General features: G+C 46.4%; 1 protein-coding gene across 6 annotated transcripts in view; it reads right to left on the bottom strand.

The window, feature by feature from the left end:
• Positions 1–12,354, bottom strand: part of SEPTIN6 (septin 6) — a 49,236-nt gene extending 36,882 nt beyond the window's left edge. For 4 of the 6 annotated variants that reach the window (XM_080991137.1, XM_080991134.1, XM_080991136.1 and 1 more), the window contains exon 1: positions 7,608–7,658. In XM_080991137.1, the coding sequence (XP_080847263.1) occupies positions 7,608–7,643 (36 nt within the window). In that variant the 5' untranslated portion in view covers positions 7,644–7,658. Of the gene's footprint in view, positions 1–7,607; positions 7,659–11,963 lie in introns of those variants that run through there. The other 2 variants (XM_080991139.1, XM_080991135.1) reach the window with 2 other exon arrangements.
• Between the last annotated feature and the right edge of the window lie 2,173 nt (positions 12,355–14,527).

The raw sequence follows: 14,527 nt of genomic DNA, 5'->3' as shown, positions 1-14,527 counted from the left end.
ACATGATGATTCCTTATAGTAGTAATATAGTATGTAGTATATTTCTTAAGCTATTCATTATACTATTAGTCCATCCAGCCCAATATTTTCTATCCTTCTGGTGCAGAATTTGGTGGCTTGGTAGCTCACCGGGGCAAGACGGCTTGAGCATTGAAAACCAATCCTGGCCCAACTGCTCTGGCTGCCAACCACTTTCCGGTCCAGTTCAAAAGCACCCTTCTAGACTGCATTAATGCAGTAATGCTGGAGATGCATCACAGAACAACAAAGTGGAATGACATGCAGACAGTCCAGTATAAATCCACCACTAACGAGCTATTACTGCATCAAAGGCATGTTGCAGAATCTAGCCACACACAAACCACCAATCCGGAGGGGCCCTTTATGTCTCAGGCGCTGAATACATGTGCTTCTCCATCTGCCCCACTGCGTGCATTTTGATAGCTTCTCTCTTGCCAACATCCTCACCAAGTATGGTATCATTACACATTCCAAAATGCCCTGCCACAGAGTCATATATTTCGTAGAGAAATGCATTTCTGCTCATGCAAAGGTTCTCCTCCCAAGGCCTTACAAAGCTACTTGCCCCAAGCTGCAATCCTTCAAAAAGTATGTCTTTATATAAAGCAAATAGCTGCAGACCAAACTATATAAAGTTTTTTGGGGGGAGGGGGGCTTAAGCAAACAGAACTGAGAAAAGGAATGAGAAGAATCAGTCAGGTGTGGTAATCAGATCAATCTTCCCATTTATTGGGTAAGGAAAAGAGAAAGCAAGAAAAATAGCAACATGAAGGGAGTCGCATCAATTACATTTTTCAATAGTGGGTCAAATGAGCATTTCAGAAATGTTTATGCTGTAAGCCATTTGTTGCAAAAGAGTAAGCAGGTGTCTAATTCTCCTGTTGCAGCTCCTCTCTGTACTTTATCCACAAAACATAAAAGCAATGCAGGTGCAACCCTTAAAAAAAAAAAGTCTGACTGAACCATCTATCAAGAGGACATTCTTTTCACTACAGTCATTTGCTGTCATTTCATCTACACTGAACTTGCTACATTGAAATTTCTGTTAGTTTTCAAAATAACAGATGACTTTAGAAGTACTGAACTGCACAGCATACTTGCTGCAAGATGCAGCAGCAAACTGTCACACCTTGGGGGTGCTGCAGAGGTAACTAAGGTGGGGGATCTTCTTTGGAAGCAAGCACACCCACCCCTTAATCCCTTGCCATTCTTGCTCCTTGAATGCAGAACAGGATGCTTAGCATTTTAAACAACTGAAAAAATAGGTAAAATGAGTCCATGTTGCTTCCGTTCCTTTCCAGGAGGTGCATTGCAAGATGCACTTACGGGAAAATACATCCAATTACAGCAGTCCAATTATAGATGCTCCTGCTGAGGAAGCTAATAACCTCATTGTGTTTTCGATCTTTAGAGCAGCACCAGCAACCTGGGCTTTGCCCTTGCCACACCATACAGAAATGCAGCATCTTCAAGAGTCACTTGTTTAAAGCACAAAGCAGGGGTGATTTAGGGTGACCAATAAATGCCAACATGTATATGGTAACCAACATCTGGCCAGCAGAGCTTCCCTAAAGCAGGTTTTCCCAAACTTGGGTCTTTCAACTGTTTTCAACTACAGCTCCCATCATCCATGGCTAGCAGGACCAGTGGTCAAGGATGATGTGAATTGCAGTCCAAAACAGCTAGAGACTCAAGTTTCCGAAACTCTACCCTAGAGATTTCTGAGGGCAGAACAAGGCAGCTCCCCCATCAACACTGTGTTCCTCTTGCTATGCAAGCTGCAGCTTTCAGCTGAGAACCAGACGTTCAGGATGCCGTGCGTCACTCCAGCCTCCTCTTGGCTCTACCTCTAGGACTAGAGGAGGAACATAGGAAGAGACCTGCTGGATCACACCAAAAGCCCATTCTAGGACAGCATCCTGTTTCCAGAGGTGGCCAGCCAGCTGCTTCCTGAAAGCCCACAAAAGCCTGAAGGCAACCCCCAACCCCTGCTGTCTGCCCCCAACATCCTCAAACAGGCTCTCAGGGGTGAGACTTCCTGGTAGAACTAAACTGCTGTTCTCTCTCTTTTGAAATAGGCTTGCACTGATGGGGACTCTTCCAAAAACAGAGCGCTGCAAATTCCAGGAATGAAACAGCCTAGATGTTACAAGATGGGTAGCTGCAAGAGCCTTGGGAAATTAGCAAATGCAAAACTCCCCTCCCATGGGCATGTATATGTGATTCTGCTCTTGGTTCAGAATGTGGTCAGTCTTCAAATACATTTCTTGACTGCCTCTTGATCTGCAGAAAGGGGAAATGCCAATTATGCAATGGCAGGGATCCTTGTTGGAATATGCATGTGTCATTTTGCTTTGCTGCTATTGCACACACATTGCAAACTTGCAGGAGGAGGAGCTCTGAATTTCTCTCTCTCTCTCTCTCTCTCTCTCTCTCTCTCAGGTGTTAGTAAAGCCAGTAAACTGTGTACAGTGGTACCTCTGGATGCGAACAGTATCCGTTCTGGAGCCCCATTCGCATCCTGAGCAGAATGCAACCCCCGTCTGCGCGTGCGCAGGTTGCGATTCGCCACTTCTGCGCATGCGTGTGGTGTCATTTTGAGCGTCTGTGCATGCGCAAGCGGCGAAACCCAGAGGTAATCCATTCCATTACTTCTGGGTCGCCACGGAACGCAACCTGAAAACACTCAACCTGAAGCAACTTTAACCTGAGGTATGACTGTATAAGGCAGAAGACATTACGTGTAGTTTCAAAATGTACTGAGCTCTTTGGCCAACCTGAATTCACAGTTTCTGACTGCTTTTTGACTAGAAACGACAGTAACGACAAACTATCTGGATATTTTAGCAGTTCAATTTTCTTCACTGAGTCAATCAGGAAGAGAAGGATAAAAAGATACCAGCCACTACTTTGTTATTACAGGGAGAATTCGGCAGAAATTCACACAAATGGGGGAAAGGAAAGCACTTCCTTCCAGCTCTTTCAAGGAGGAGCTGGAGTTCACGAGAAGGGCAGGGAAGCATGCAAAGGCTAGGATGGCACAGAGTCCCCAGAGTCCCCCGTAGCAGAAGGACATGACTGTAAACCATTGCACAGCTGGGTGGGGTTCTTCCTGAATGGGCAGGAGACTGTTTTTCAGCCGCTCTTGCTCTGGTGACTTTGCATGTCACAATTCCATCATGTCAGAAGCAAGCAGCAATTGCAATCTCTAAACAGGCAGGACTAGCATAACATCACCCCTTCTCATAAACAACAGCTGCAGCCCTACCTTGACCCATTTCTCTTGCCAACCTCTATCCCATGAAAGAACCTTAATTCAGTGGAATTTGCAGGCATAAGGTCCCAGGTTCAATCCTTTGCATCTCTAAGTTGTTGGTGTTGGCATCTGTCTGTTTTGAGAAGCAACGGAGTGTACCTCCTCTAACACCCCCCATACACCCCACCCTAAGTAAGGCAGGGTAAAAACTCCCATCTGGACACCTGGACAGCAGCTGCCAATTAGTATTTACTTAGCTAGATGGGCCAATAGGAACAAAGGAAGCAGCCTTATGCAGAGGTTGATCACTGGTCCAAATAGCTCAGAATTATCTACACTGACTGGCAGCAGGTCTCCGGGTTTCAGACAATGTTCTCTTCCAGCCCCACCTGAAGATGCCAGGGTCTGAACAAATGCACACAATGCAAATGGCTTCTACTGAGTGATAGTTCTTCTCCAATGGTCTGATTTGGCTTAAGACAGCTTCCTAAATTGTTTCCCCCACATTGCAAACTCTGTATGGTCCGGACCACATAAATAAAGCCTATTGCTTTTTAAATTGTGTATTAAAGGGCCAGATCCCCAATTTTCCATAATCTGAAATATAAACTTTTGATTGTAGAGGAAACTATTTCCTTTGTGCACCCACGCATCCCAGGTGTGTGTGTGTTTCTTGGGAAAGATCCATCAGGTTTGTTGCAGGATCAGGGCCATAATTCTGCAAAAGGTAGCAATATCAACCTTTCCCCCCTACTTTGCACTGCAAGAAATAATGTCACAAATAGGAAAGGTGTTAAGAAATTATTGCACTGCATAGAAACTAGTATTTCTGCACAGCTCAGTAAATAATGCATTAAGGTCAAGCAGAAGTCATCTCCCCCAAAACTGAAAAGAAGAGGAAGGAATGGGGGTACCTGAGGCCTTCCAGATATTGTTGGACTCCAACTCCAATCACCCCCAGCCACAATGGCAGATGGTCAGGAATGATGTGATTCATAGTCCAACATCATGCAGAGAGCAGCTAAGTTCCCCTCCATTGGCCTAGGCCAGGCCTAGCAAACTTGGCCCTCCAGCTGTTTTGGGACTACAATTCCCATCATCCCTGACCACTGGTCCTGTTAGCTAGGGATGATGGGAGTTGTAGTCCCAAAACAGCTGGAGGGCCAAGTTTGGCCATACCTGATGTATGGCATTTCAGTGGTCTAGGGACATAATAATCTGTTGGAATTTGGTTTTTTGCTGTGTTTGATCAGGTTCAGTAATTTCCTGATGGACGCTGGCTGTCTTGGGTTTGGGTTAGCGGTGCTTCCACCACATGAAACATAAACTAGTCAAGGTAAGAGTTGAGGCACACATTATGGTTGCCTTAAAGCCTTTGATTGTTTACAATGGAAATACCTCTTAGCAGTATTAACCAACTTCCTACAAATCCTTAAACAAATTTACTCCCAAGCAAAATGTAGGATCAATGGTATGGACTCTAATACCATAGCAATACAAAGAGGTTCTAAACAAGAGTGCCCACTATCTCCCTTCCTATTCATCCTGGCCCTGGAACCCCTAGCAATCCAAATCTGGACAGCCACACAAACACACTAAATATTACCACCCCAATCTCCTCTCTCCCTCTCCTCTTTCTTCTTCCCTCACCTTATTCTGTATAATGTCTCGCATCAAAAGTAAAAAAAGGACTCTACAACATGAAAAAAGACAATGCACATTTTTGTGAACCAATAAAATCTTTAATAAAAATATTATTTTTTTTAAAAAAAAAGACAGCCAGCGTGAGTCATGCACTAAAATGAAGACATTCGCCATTTGTGGTAAATTCATTTCTTGCTTGTCAAAAAGCCACACACATTAAGACAACCCACTAACTCTCATTTGCCTGGAAGCATCAGCCAAGCCTTGTTACCATCCATGGCAGGTTGACAATGCATGTTAAATAGACCTATGCACGCTCAACACAGAAAACGCAGTTATGATTTTAAACATTCAGGTTTCTTTAGAAAGGCCTTCCTTATATATCTGCTCAGAAGACAGACTGCCAAGAAACATGAGGGTCACAACCCTGCTCATTTTGCTTGCTGTTCGACTGGAAACCAGAACAGCCTTCCTCACCTCTCCCACCAGTGTATTCTACCAGGCACTCTCCATTGTGTTAGGGAAAAAGGAGACCTCAGGGGTGTAATAATGACAATAAATTAAGATTCAGTTTAGTTTAGAGGAAATGCAAGTAAGAGGAGACAAGAGACAGGTGTGTAAAATTATGCGTGATGGAATGAAAGTAGATTAAGAGAACAGTTTATCTCCCTCTCTCTTAATACGGGAACTAGGGACTACTAAACTGAATGCTAGAATATTCAAGCCAGACAAAAGAAGGTACTTAGCCACACAGCGCAGAGTTAAACTCTTGAATTCATTCCCAGAAGTAGTGATTGCCACCAAGTTGGATGGCTTTGAAAAAGGATTAGATGAATTCAGGGAGGATAAGGCTGTCAGTGGCGACTATCCCTGATGGATGGCTATGTTCTATCTCCACTGTCAGAGGTAATGTGCCTCTGAAAGCCATCTGCTGGGTAATTTCAGGTGGGGAGAGTGGTGTTGGACTCAGGTTCTGCTTTCAGGCTTCCTCTAGTCATCTGCCCAGCCAATGTGAGGACAGGATGCAAGACTAGATGGATCATTAGCCTGATTCAGCAGGTTCTTCTTAGGTTCTTAATGGCTATCAAACCACCAAACTCTTGCTCAGGCACAACCGGTGCTATTTCTCCATGAGACAACTGTGTACATACACGCTACATGGTAGATTGCATCAGATGCAACCCACTCCCCAACCTTCTTCATGTTCAGTTGCACTGCACCAAGGCCACAGCATTCATTTCCCAAATCTTGAAACGTTCAGCTTCTTCCTCAGTGCTCTAAGTGCAGGCCGATCTCAGCGGAAGAAGTAGCCCCTGTATAGAGGGATCTACAAAAGATGAATTCTGGCTGAATGCATCACAGAAAGGCAATGGAAGTGAATGCCTAAATATTATTGTTATTGTTATTATTAAATTTTGTATATCACTCTTCATCCGTAGATCTCAGGGTGGTTCACAACATAAAATACAAAATGCATAATAAAAACAGCTAGACTGGTGACTGCATGTGGCTGCCTAAAGGATCTTCACTGGCTCCCAGTATGTTTCTGAATACAGTTTAAAGTGTTGGTGCTGACCTTTAAAGCCCTAAATGCCCTTAGCTCAGTATACCTCAAGAAGCATCTCCACCCCCATCGCTCAGCCCAGAGACTGAGGTCCTCCTCCGAGGGTCTTCTGTGGTTGCCTCACTGCGAGAAGTGATGTTTCAGGGAAACAGGCAGAGGGCCTCCTCAGTAGTGGTGCCCTCCCCGTGAAACCCCTCCCTTAAACGTCAAGGAGATAAAGAACTACACAACTTTTAGAAGACATCTGAAGGCAGCCCTGTATTGAGGGGTTTTTAACGCGTGATGTTTATAAAATTATATCATGGGCGGGGTATAAATCATAAAAGTATTATCATCATCATCATCATCATCAACAAACCAATAAACCCCTTCCCACACCCACTCTAGAGGCAAGGAGCACCACTCCCACCACTGGGACACATGGAAGGGGAGGGGTAGACCTGTCAGTGCCAGGAATACTGAGCTAGATGGACCAATGATCTGACTTGGGATAAGGTAGTTTCCTATGATCCTGTGTCCACACTAGGCTCCAGTCTCTTCTATCCTTAGGCAGAGTGACACACACATACACTCTAGAGTACAAGTGAGCAACATCCACAAATAATTCCCATGTCTTGCTGTAAGAAAAACAGGTTATTCCTACCTCAATAATCTTCCTTCAGTTATGTTTTGGAGCATCAGTGTTGGATTTAGAATAGGGGCAGGGAACATGTGGTCCTCCAGATGTTGTTGTTGTTGGGCTCCAACACCCATCATCCCTAGCCAACATGGCCAGTGATCAGGAATAATGTAAGCTGGGAAGAGCCAAAACATTCTCCACCCCTGATTTAGGGCTCTTCTTGCACTGCCTCTCAGTCTACATGAGGCCAGGTAGGCAACTGCCTTGGGCAGCAGATCCAGCACCCAAAGGATGCATTGCCTGCTGCCACCACCATGGTAACAGCAATAGCTGTGGTGTGCTCTTTGGAGGCTGGATCTGGCGCCACCTTGGCATTTCCCACCCCCACTCCTGAATACTGTATATGGTCTCTTGGCAAACAGAAGGCATTCTGGTTTCCTCCCACCCCCAAGGAAGTAATTGCAGAAACTGCCCTCTGGGGGCTTCCTGGACTCTGCACCCACCTGGCCTGATTCAGAGTGGGTCCCTTTTCCCTCCATGGCAGCCTCCGATCCCCACTTCAGCTGTTGGGTAAGGTTGCTTTGCTTCCTCCCCTTGTTCCTGATGTAGATCTTCACTCACCCATCTTGTGGTTTGCCACGGGTGTCTAAATGTCTTGAGCCAGCCCTTTGCATGTCATGTGGCAGAAGGGTGACTGGGGATCTTGCGTTTGTTATGGCTGTGGACAGAACGGCTTGAGTACGTGGGGATTGCTGCGTTTCCCTAGGCTAGCAGCTAGGTTAATTTAAAAGAAACTGCAGCTTTCTTTTAAAATTAAACCAGCTGAGCAGATGAATTGCTGTTGTTTTTATTTTTATTTTTTAAAAAAGATGAACTTAAAAGCAAATATTAGTTGGTGGTGCTTTGGAAATCAGGCAACCTGGGTAAGAAGCTGCCTTAAACTTAAGAACATAAGAAGACTCCTGCTGGGTCAGGCAAATGGCCCATCTAATCCAGCAACCTCTTCTGACTGAGGCCAGGCAGATGCCAGGCATTAGCCATGTGGATTGGCAGTAGCATATTCTGCAGTCCCAAGAAGCCTTCTCACTGTGGTCTTCCACTTAAGTGCCTTTACAGGGAGCATTACACACACACACACACACACACACACACACACATACACACACAATGTCACAACAATTTTCTCTGGCAATCAGTCTGTTTTCATTCTCTTTGCTGGTTCTGACCTACAAAGCATTGCACAGCATGGAACAGGTTGTCTGAAACAGTGCACTTTCTCATACAAGCTTTTCCAGATCCTTGGGAAGAGCCCGTCTTCCTGTCCTGCCAACACCGGACGCACATTTGAAGGGAAGGTCCACAGCTCAGTGGCAGAGCATCTGCTTCGCTTGCAGAAGGTCTCAGGTTCAATCCCTGACATCTCCAGGTAGAGCTGGGAATGTCCCTGGTCTGAAATCCTGGAAAACCATCTACCAGTCAGAGTAGACAATCTGGAGATCTCTGGAACAATGTTCTGACCTGATATAAGGCAACTTCCTTGTAAGAGGGCATGAGTGCAAGAACTCATTGCCAAGGGGTGTCTGGCTAGCCTGCTGCTAACTACCTAAACTGACATATTGTATGGTTGTTTTTATTAACTTTATTGCTGTTTTACCTGCCTTATTCTTATACTGTTTTCACCTGGAATCTTATTGCTCCTTATTATTTTATTTTGCGTTTTTATTATTGCCTTGGGGAGCATTTGGTGGAAAGGTAGGACAAAATTTTAACAAATAAATAAAATAAGGTACAAGCGGAACAACCAGGGCCCACCTTAGAAGGTGGTGGGCTCTCGTTCCTCGGAGGTTTTTAAACAGAGGTTGGGTGGCCATCTGTCACAGATGCTCTAGTTGAGATTCTTGCATTGCAGGGGGTAGGACTAGATAATCCTCACGGTCCCTTCCAGTTCTACCATTCTATGATTCCTATTAGTCTACCTCAGAGGACTCAACATGCAGCTCACTGGTTGCCTAGTGCTGCCTTTCAGTTGCTGGAAACCATAGGAACGAGAGTGATCTTGTACATCCAGGTCCTATATTTGGGCTTCCCACTTGCGCCTGTGCCAATGTGGTATAGTGGCTGGAGTATTGGGCTAGAACTTGGGAGACCAGGGTTCAAATCCCGACTCAGTCATAAAGCGCACTTGGTGACCTTGGGCCAATCACCATCTCTCAGCCTAACCTACCTCACAGGGTTATTGAGAAGGTAAAACAGAGGGACAGGAGAACCATACATGCCACTACTTTGAGCTCTTTGGGAGGAATAGTAGGGCAGAAATGTCATTGTTGTGGTTGTGGTTGTTGTTGTTGTTGTGGTTGTGGTTGTGGTTGTTGTTAAAGAATCCACTATGAGGACAGGATGCTGGAGTAGACAGATGGGCCATTGACCTGATCCTGCAGCCTCCTGTGATGTTCACTAGGTTGGCTGGCGCTGACTGCCAGCTGTAGCCCAAAACAACTGGGAGCCACCAGGTTGGCAAAGCGTAGTGTAGCACATTTATTTTTAACTTTTATCACACTGGCATTCCAAACCTCAGTCAAGATGTTTATTAGGGCAGCATAAATGAGGTCATCACATTTTGTCTTCAGAGCTCTTTTGAGGGGGAATAGATTACAAGTGACCTGCAAAGGCCTCACAGTGAGCTTCATGGATCCGAGCAGGGATCTGGACCCTACTCTCACCATGCCAAGCCAAATATATGTCACTCTGTGATATACACTTGGAACGAATTGTGGATACCACCCAACTGAACAAACTGAAATATTGCACTCTGAAGGTCAGATTTATGAAATGTAGGGCTATAAGGAGCTATCTAATACAAGCTAGTTGTCCATCTAGCCCTAAACTGCTTGCTCTGACTGGCAGCAGTCCTCTAGAACCTCAACTAGGGGTCTTCCATTCACTTGCTCCCCATTATTTGTTTTAACTAGAGATGCCAGAGATTAAGATCTGGGACCTTCTGCATACAAGGCAAATGTTCACTAACTGAGTTATGGTCCCTTCTCTTTAAATATTTGAAACTGGTGAAACTGGATTCATTCCAGCCCTAGAACATGATGCATACAACACATTCTTTTAGCACACAAAGATGATCCATTTAAAATGGGGTGTGGAACCTCTAGCCATCCAGCTATTGTTGGACTCCAACTCCAATAATCCCCAGCCAAGATGGCCAATAGTGAGGGATGATGGGAGATGTAGTCCAATATCTGGAGGGACAGAGAATCCCCATCCCCAATTGCTGTACTACACTGCATGCTCCTTCTTCTAACATCCTGGCAGGTTAGAAATCCCAGGAGCTCCTATGGTCCTTTCCCTAGTTAAAATGAACAGGGAATTGCAAACAAATTAGACCCATCTACAAGCCAAAAGATGTTCAATTAATTTGGTTTGCAAAGGACTCCATCTCCTGCCTCAGGAGTGCCTCTGTGCTCCCTTTCATCACAGCAGAGACAAAAGGGCAGGTGAGCTCTGGACATTATAGAGCTTGTGCAGAGAAAAAATCTCCCACCCTTCCAATTAAAAAATAATAATAAATTCTTTGTCATATTGGGAGATGCCAGGCATTGTGATGTGAGTGATGCACCCAAAAGAAAAAAGCCAATATATAGGAATCTAAATGGAGCCAGAAAGAGAAATGAACACTTTATGGAAAATGATCACAATTAAAATTAAGCTGCTTGAAGATGAAACAATTTACGATCAAACCCAAAGCACTTTATTTATGGAGGTGCCTGCTGTGAACCCTGGCAGTTACAACCCCACAGCCTGCAAAAGAAATAAATATAAATAACCCCTCGTCTGCAAAATGCACACACACACCACAGCTCCAGTTTAGTGTAGCCCAGAAATGAAGAAGGCTCCACAACTGAGCAACCCAAACCTAGTTAAAATCTGCCCCCAACTATCCCACGCTAATGCAAGAAGAGGTCACACCCACCGCATCATTCAACCCACATCTCCCCAGTTTCATCAGGCCAAGCCTTTAAGACAGTCATCTGCAAAGCACTGCTTCCTTCGTCCTATGCAACACGCTACCCAATAAATCCGGCCCGTCACGGCCAGTCAGATCACACACAATCAAGCAAACCCTCTTTTGTTTAATACAAAGGCTCTCCCTCAAAAAACACCCCCAAAACCCATCACCTTTAGCCAGTAACATCCTCTTGTCCTCCTGTCTTCCCACCCGCCCCCGCACACACGCGTATAAAATCCAGCCTGCAAAAAAAGACAAAAAGCAGCAGCAGCAGTCCATAGCCTCCCCGCATTCGCCATCACCCGAACCTATAACGGGAAAGTCACCGCCAAGAGCATCACCCCAGCGGCTTCTCTTATATCACCAGCCCGCTCCACATCCCTCTGCGCCGACAGTAACAGCGATTTGTGAAAATAAGACCGAGATTTAAGAATTCACATCTCTGATCATTTAAGAAAAGACGGTTTCGGAATCCCACTGTGTTAACGCCCAGTTCTTAATTCGGAACCATGGGAATATCTCGGGCTGGGGAGTGTATATGCAGCTCGCGCCCGCTTTCCTGAAGTGGCCATCCGGGTATCCACTCAGCATTCATTCATTAGCCAAGCTGCCTCTTTCCTCTCTGGCCCGTTTCCCTCTCAATCGTCGGCATCACCACCTAGCCGCGGCTTCCCTCGCCAAAGAAGCGCGCGCGAACCTTGCCCGTCCCCGAGAGCTGGAGTTCTAGCGGCAGCTTCGCAGGGAAGGCAAGCTAGCCAGCTAGCCGGCCGGTCAGCCATGCTCAGGGAGGCCCACCCCAGTCCAGAGCGCGGTGCGCCCTCCACACCAGTCGCCGCGCACTCACCACCTGGCGCGCTATCTCGGTGGCCGCCATGGCCCCTTCGCCTCGCCTCCTCGGAAGCCGAGCCCGCTGCAAACTCTACCTCAGTCCAGGAGACACTGTTACACTGACTGAGCGGGTGGAGGAAGGACCCGGCTACTGCGGCATGGGGGGGGGGAGTGAAATGGGGCGTGGACACGACCGAATTCTCTGCCACTCGTTTGGAGCTTGAAAGCCGGCTAGGGCGCAGAGAAGAAGGGCGCTGGCGGGATCCTTCCCTTCTGAAGCAGTCAGCTCCTCCCGCGCGTTTCGAGGAGTCTCCACAGGCGGCTCCACAGCATTCCTCCCCCCCACCGTCTCCCCCGGGCGAAATGGTGCAGTCCGAGACGCGCGCAAGGCTAGGGTCCGCGCGGCTATGATGTGACTGTGCGCTTGCCTGGGTGGCTCTGAATGAGACCGGGGAGGAAGGAAGCCAAAGAAAGGGGAGGGAGGGACGGAGACCGCGAACTAGAGCAGAGGAGGAGGAGGAGGAGGAGGGCGCTCCAGCCTTACTACTAGTGGTGCCCTCAGGGCAGGACTTCAGGGCCCCCACGCAACAGAATTAGCAGGAGAGGCCTCCAAGTGCAGCAGTGCTGGCTGACCTCAGCTGGAAATAAGTGAAGCATGGCACCTTAGCATCTAAAGAGCTAAAACTACCTAACCATAGCTGTCAACGTTTCCCTTGTTTTAAGGGAAACTCCCTTATTCCGAATAGGATTCCTCGCAATAAAAGGGAAACGTTGGCAGCTATGTACCTAACTTAAGCCTAGCATTACCTCTAAGGCTCTAACTGCACCGTTGCTTACTAAGCTGGCCCTGCAATCCCCTTGAGCCAAGCCAGCTTCCTTCTCTCCTGCTTGGGCTGGATCAGGGCTGGGCAACCCTTTCCCCTCTCAGAGGGCCACATTCCTTCCTAGGGAACCTCTCTCAAGGGCCACATGCCAGTGTGGGCAGGGCCAGAAGCAAAAGTGGGTGGAGCAAGAAATGCTAATTTACTTGCACACTCTCTTTGTCCGCTGCCTAGGGCAGACAGGATAAATCACAGAATCAAAAGAGTTGGAAGGGACCACAAGGGCCATCAAATACAACGCCCTGAAATGCAGGAATCTCGTGCCCTATGTGAGCCCAACAACCCCACAAGCTCCAATTTCTACTTTTTGTTAAGTATGCATTTTTATTTGGGGTGGGCATCTCCCCCACCCCACCCCCCGCTACACCCCTGTACACAGCCAAAGGAAACTGGAAGCAGCATCAACATCAAAGAGTCTTGTGGCAGCTAAAAGCCTAACAGGTTTTATTACAGAATGTTGAGTCCATTTCAACAGATGCATGAACTGTAAGTCTCAGTTGGCAGCTGCAGATGTGTTTGCTCTGTTGAGATAGAAAATGTTGCGAACAGCAGGGCCCATAGCCATGAAATACATGAAGTACAATCAGTGACAATTTCTTTGTAAAGCTTAAAGATAAGCCAAGTGACCATTCATTAACAGCTTATCTTAAGCTTTCCATAAAAAAACCACGTACTGTATTTGTTGCATTTTGTGGCCAAGTGTTTCCCCTGTTTACAATTTGTTTTTCTCTTTACTCATGCACATGTGATGAGACTGAACATTTATATGGGCTCTTTCAAGCATTCAATGCATTCCACATTCCAGCCCTTACAAAGTAAATCAGTATACTATCCTCTGTGTTGCAGAGGCACCAAGAGAGTAGTTTGCCAAAGTCCACCTGGCGAGTTTGGAAGGAGGTGACATTCAAACCAGGGACTTGCCAGTTTGTAGTTGTTGTGAAATTGTGTTATATTTTTGCACACATGTCCTGCATGCAAGCTTCCCACAGGCATTCTGGTTGGCTATTCTGAGAACAGGACCAGACTGGACACTGGCCTGAAATATCTCAAAACAGTGAGCAACCTTCAGTTCTCCAGAACCCTTCATGAGGCAGGGTGTTAAGCAAAGTGAGAGCAGAGGTAAGGGAAGATAGAGGAAAGCTGGCTTGAGGTAGCCACAAATCTTCATTTGGTCACAGTCATACAGTGGAGCATAGGAAGAGATCAGAACTGGATCAGCCTCAGCTAGGTGCTCTGTGAGTAACATTCTCCACCTATTAACTGTAGACACAGGACTGCACTGTGCATACCACAGGCACCATATGTGAAGGGCACTCATACTGGAATCCACAAACAACAGCACAATGGTGTTGACCTTTAAAGCCCTAAACGGCTTCAGTGCTTTATACCTAAAGGAGTATCTCCACTCCCATTGTTCAGCCTGGACACTGTGGTCCTTCTGGCAGTGCAAGAAGTGAAGTTACAGGGAACCAGGCAGTGGACCTTCTTGGTAGTGGTGCCCATCATGTGGAACACCCTCCCATCAGATTTCAAAGAGATGAACAATTATATGACCTCCCGTAGACATCTAAAGGCAGCCCTGTATCAGGATGCTTTTAATGTGTGATGTTCTGCTGTGTTCTTTTTATATTCTGTTGAAGCTGCCCAGAGTGGCTAGGGCAACCCAGACAGATGGGAAGGGTACAAAAAAATAAATTAA

The sequence above is a fragment of the Podarcis pityusensis genome, assembly GCF_964106645.2.
Source record: "Podarcis pityusensis genome assembly, chromosome: Z".
In the NCBI taxonomy this organism is placed as follows: Eukaryota; Metazoa; Chordata; class Lepidosauria; order Squamata; family Lacertidae; genus Podarcis; species Podarcis pityusensis.
The sequence above is the reverse complement of the archived record's forward strand: the minus strand, read 5'-3'. Positions and strand labels throughout refer to the sequence as shown.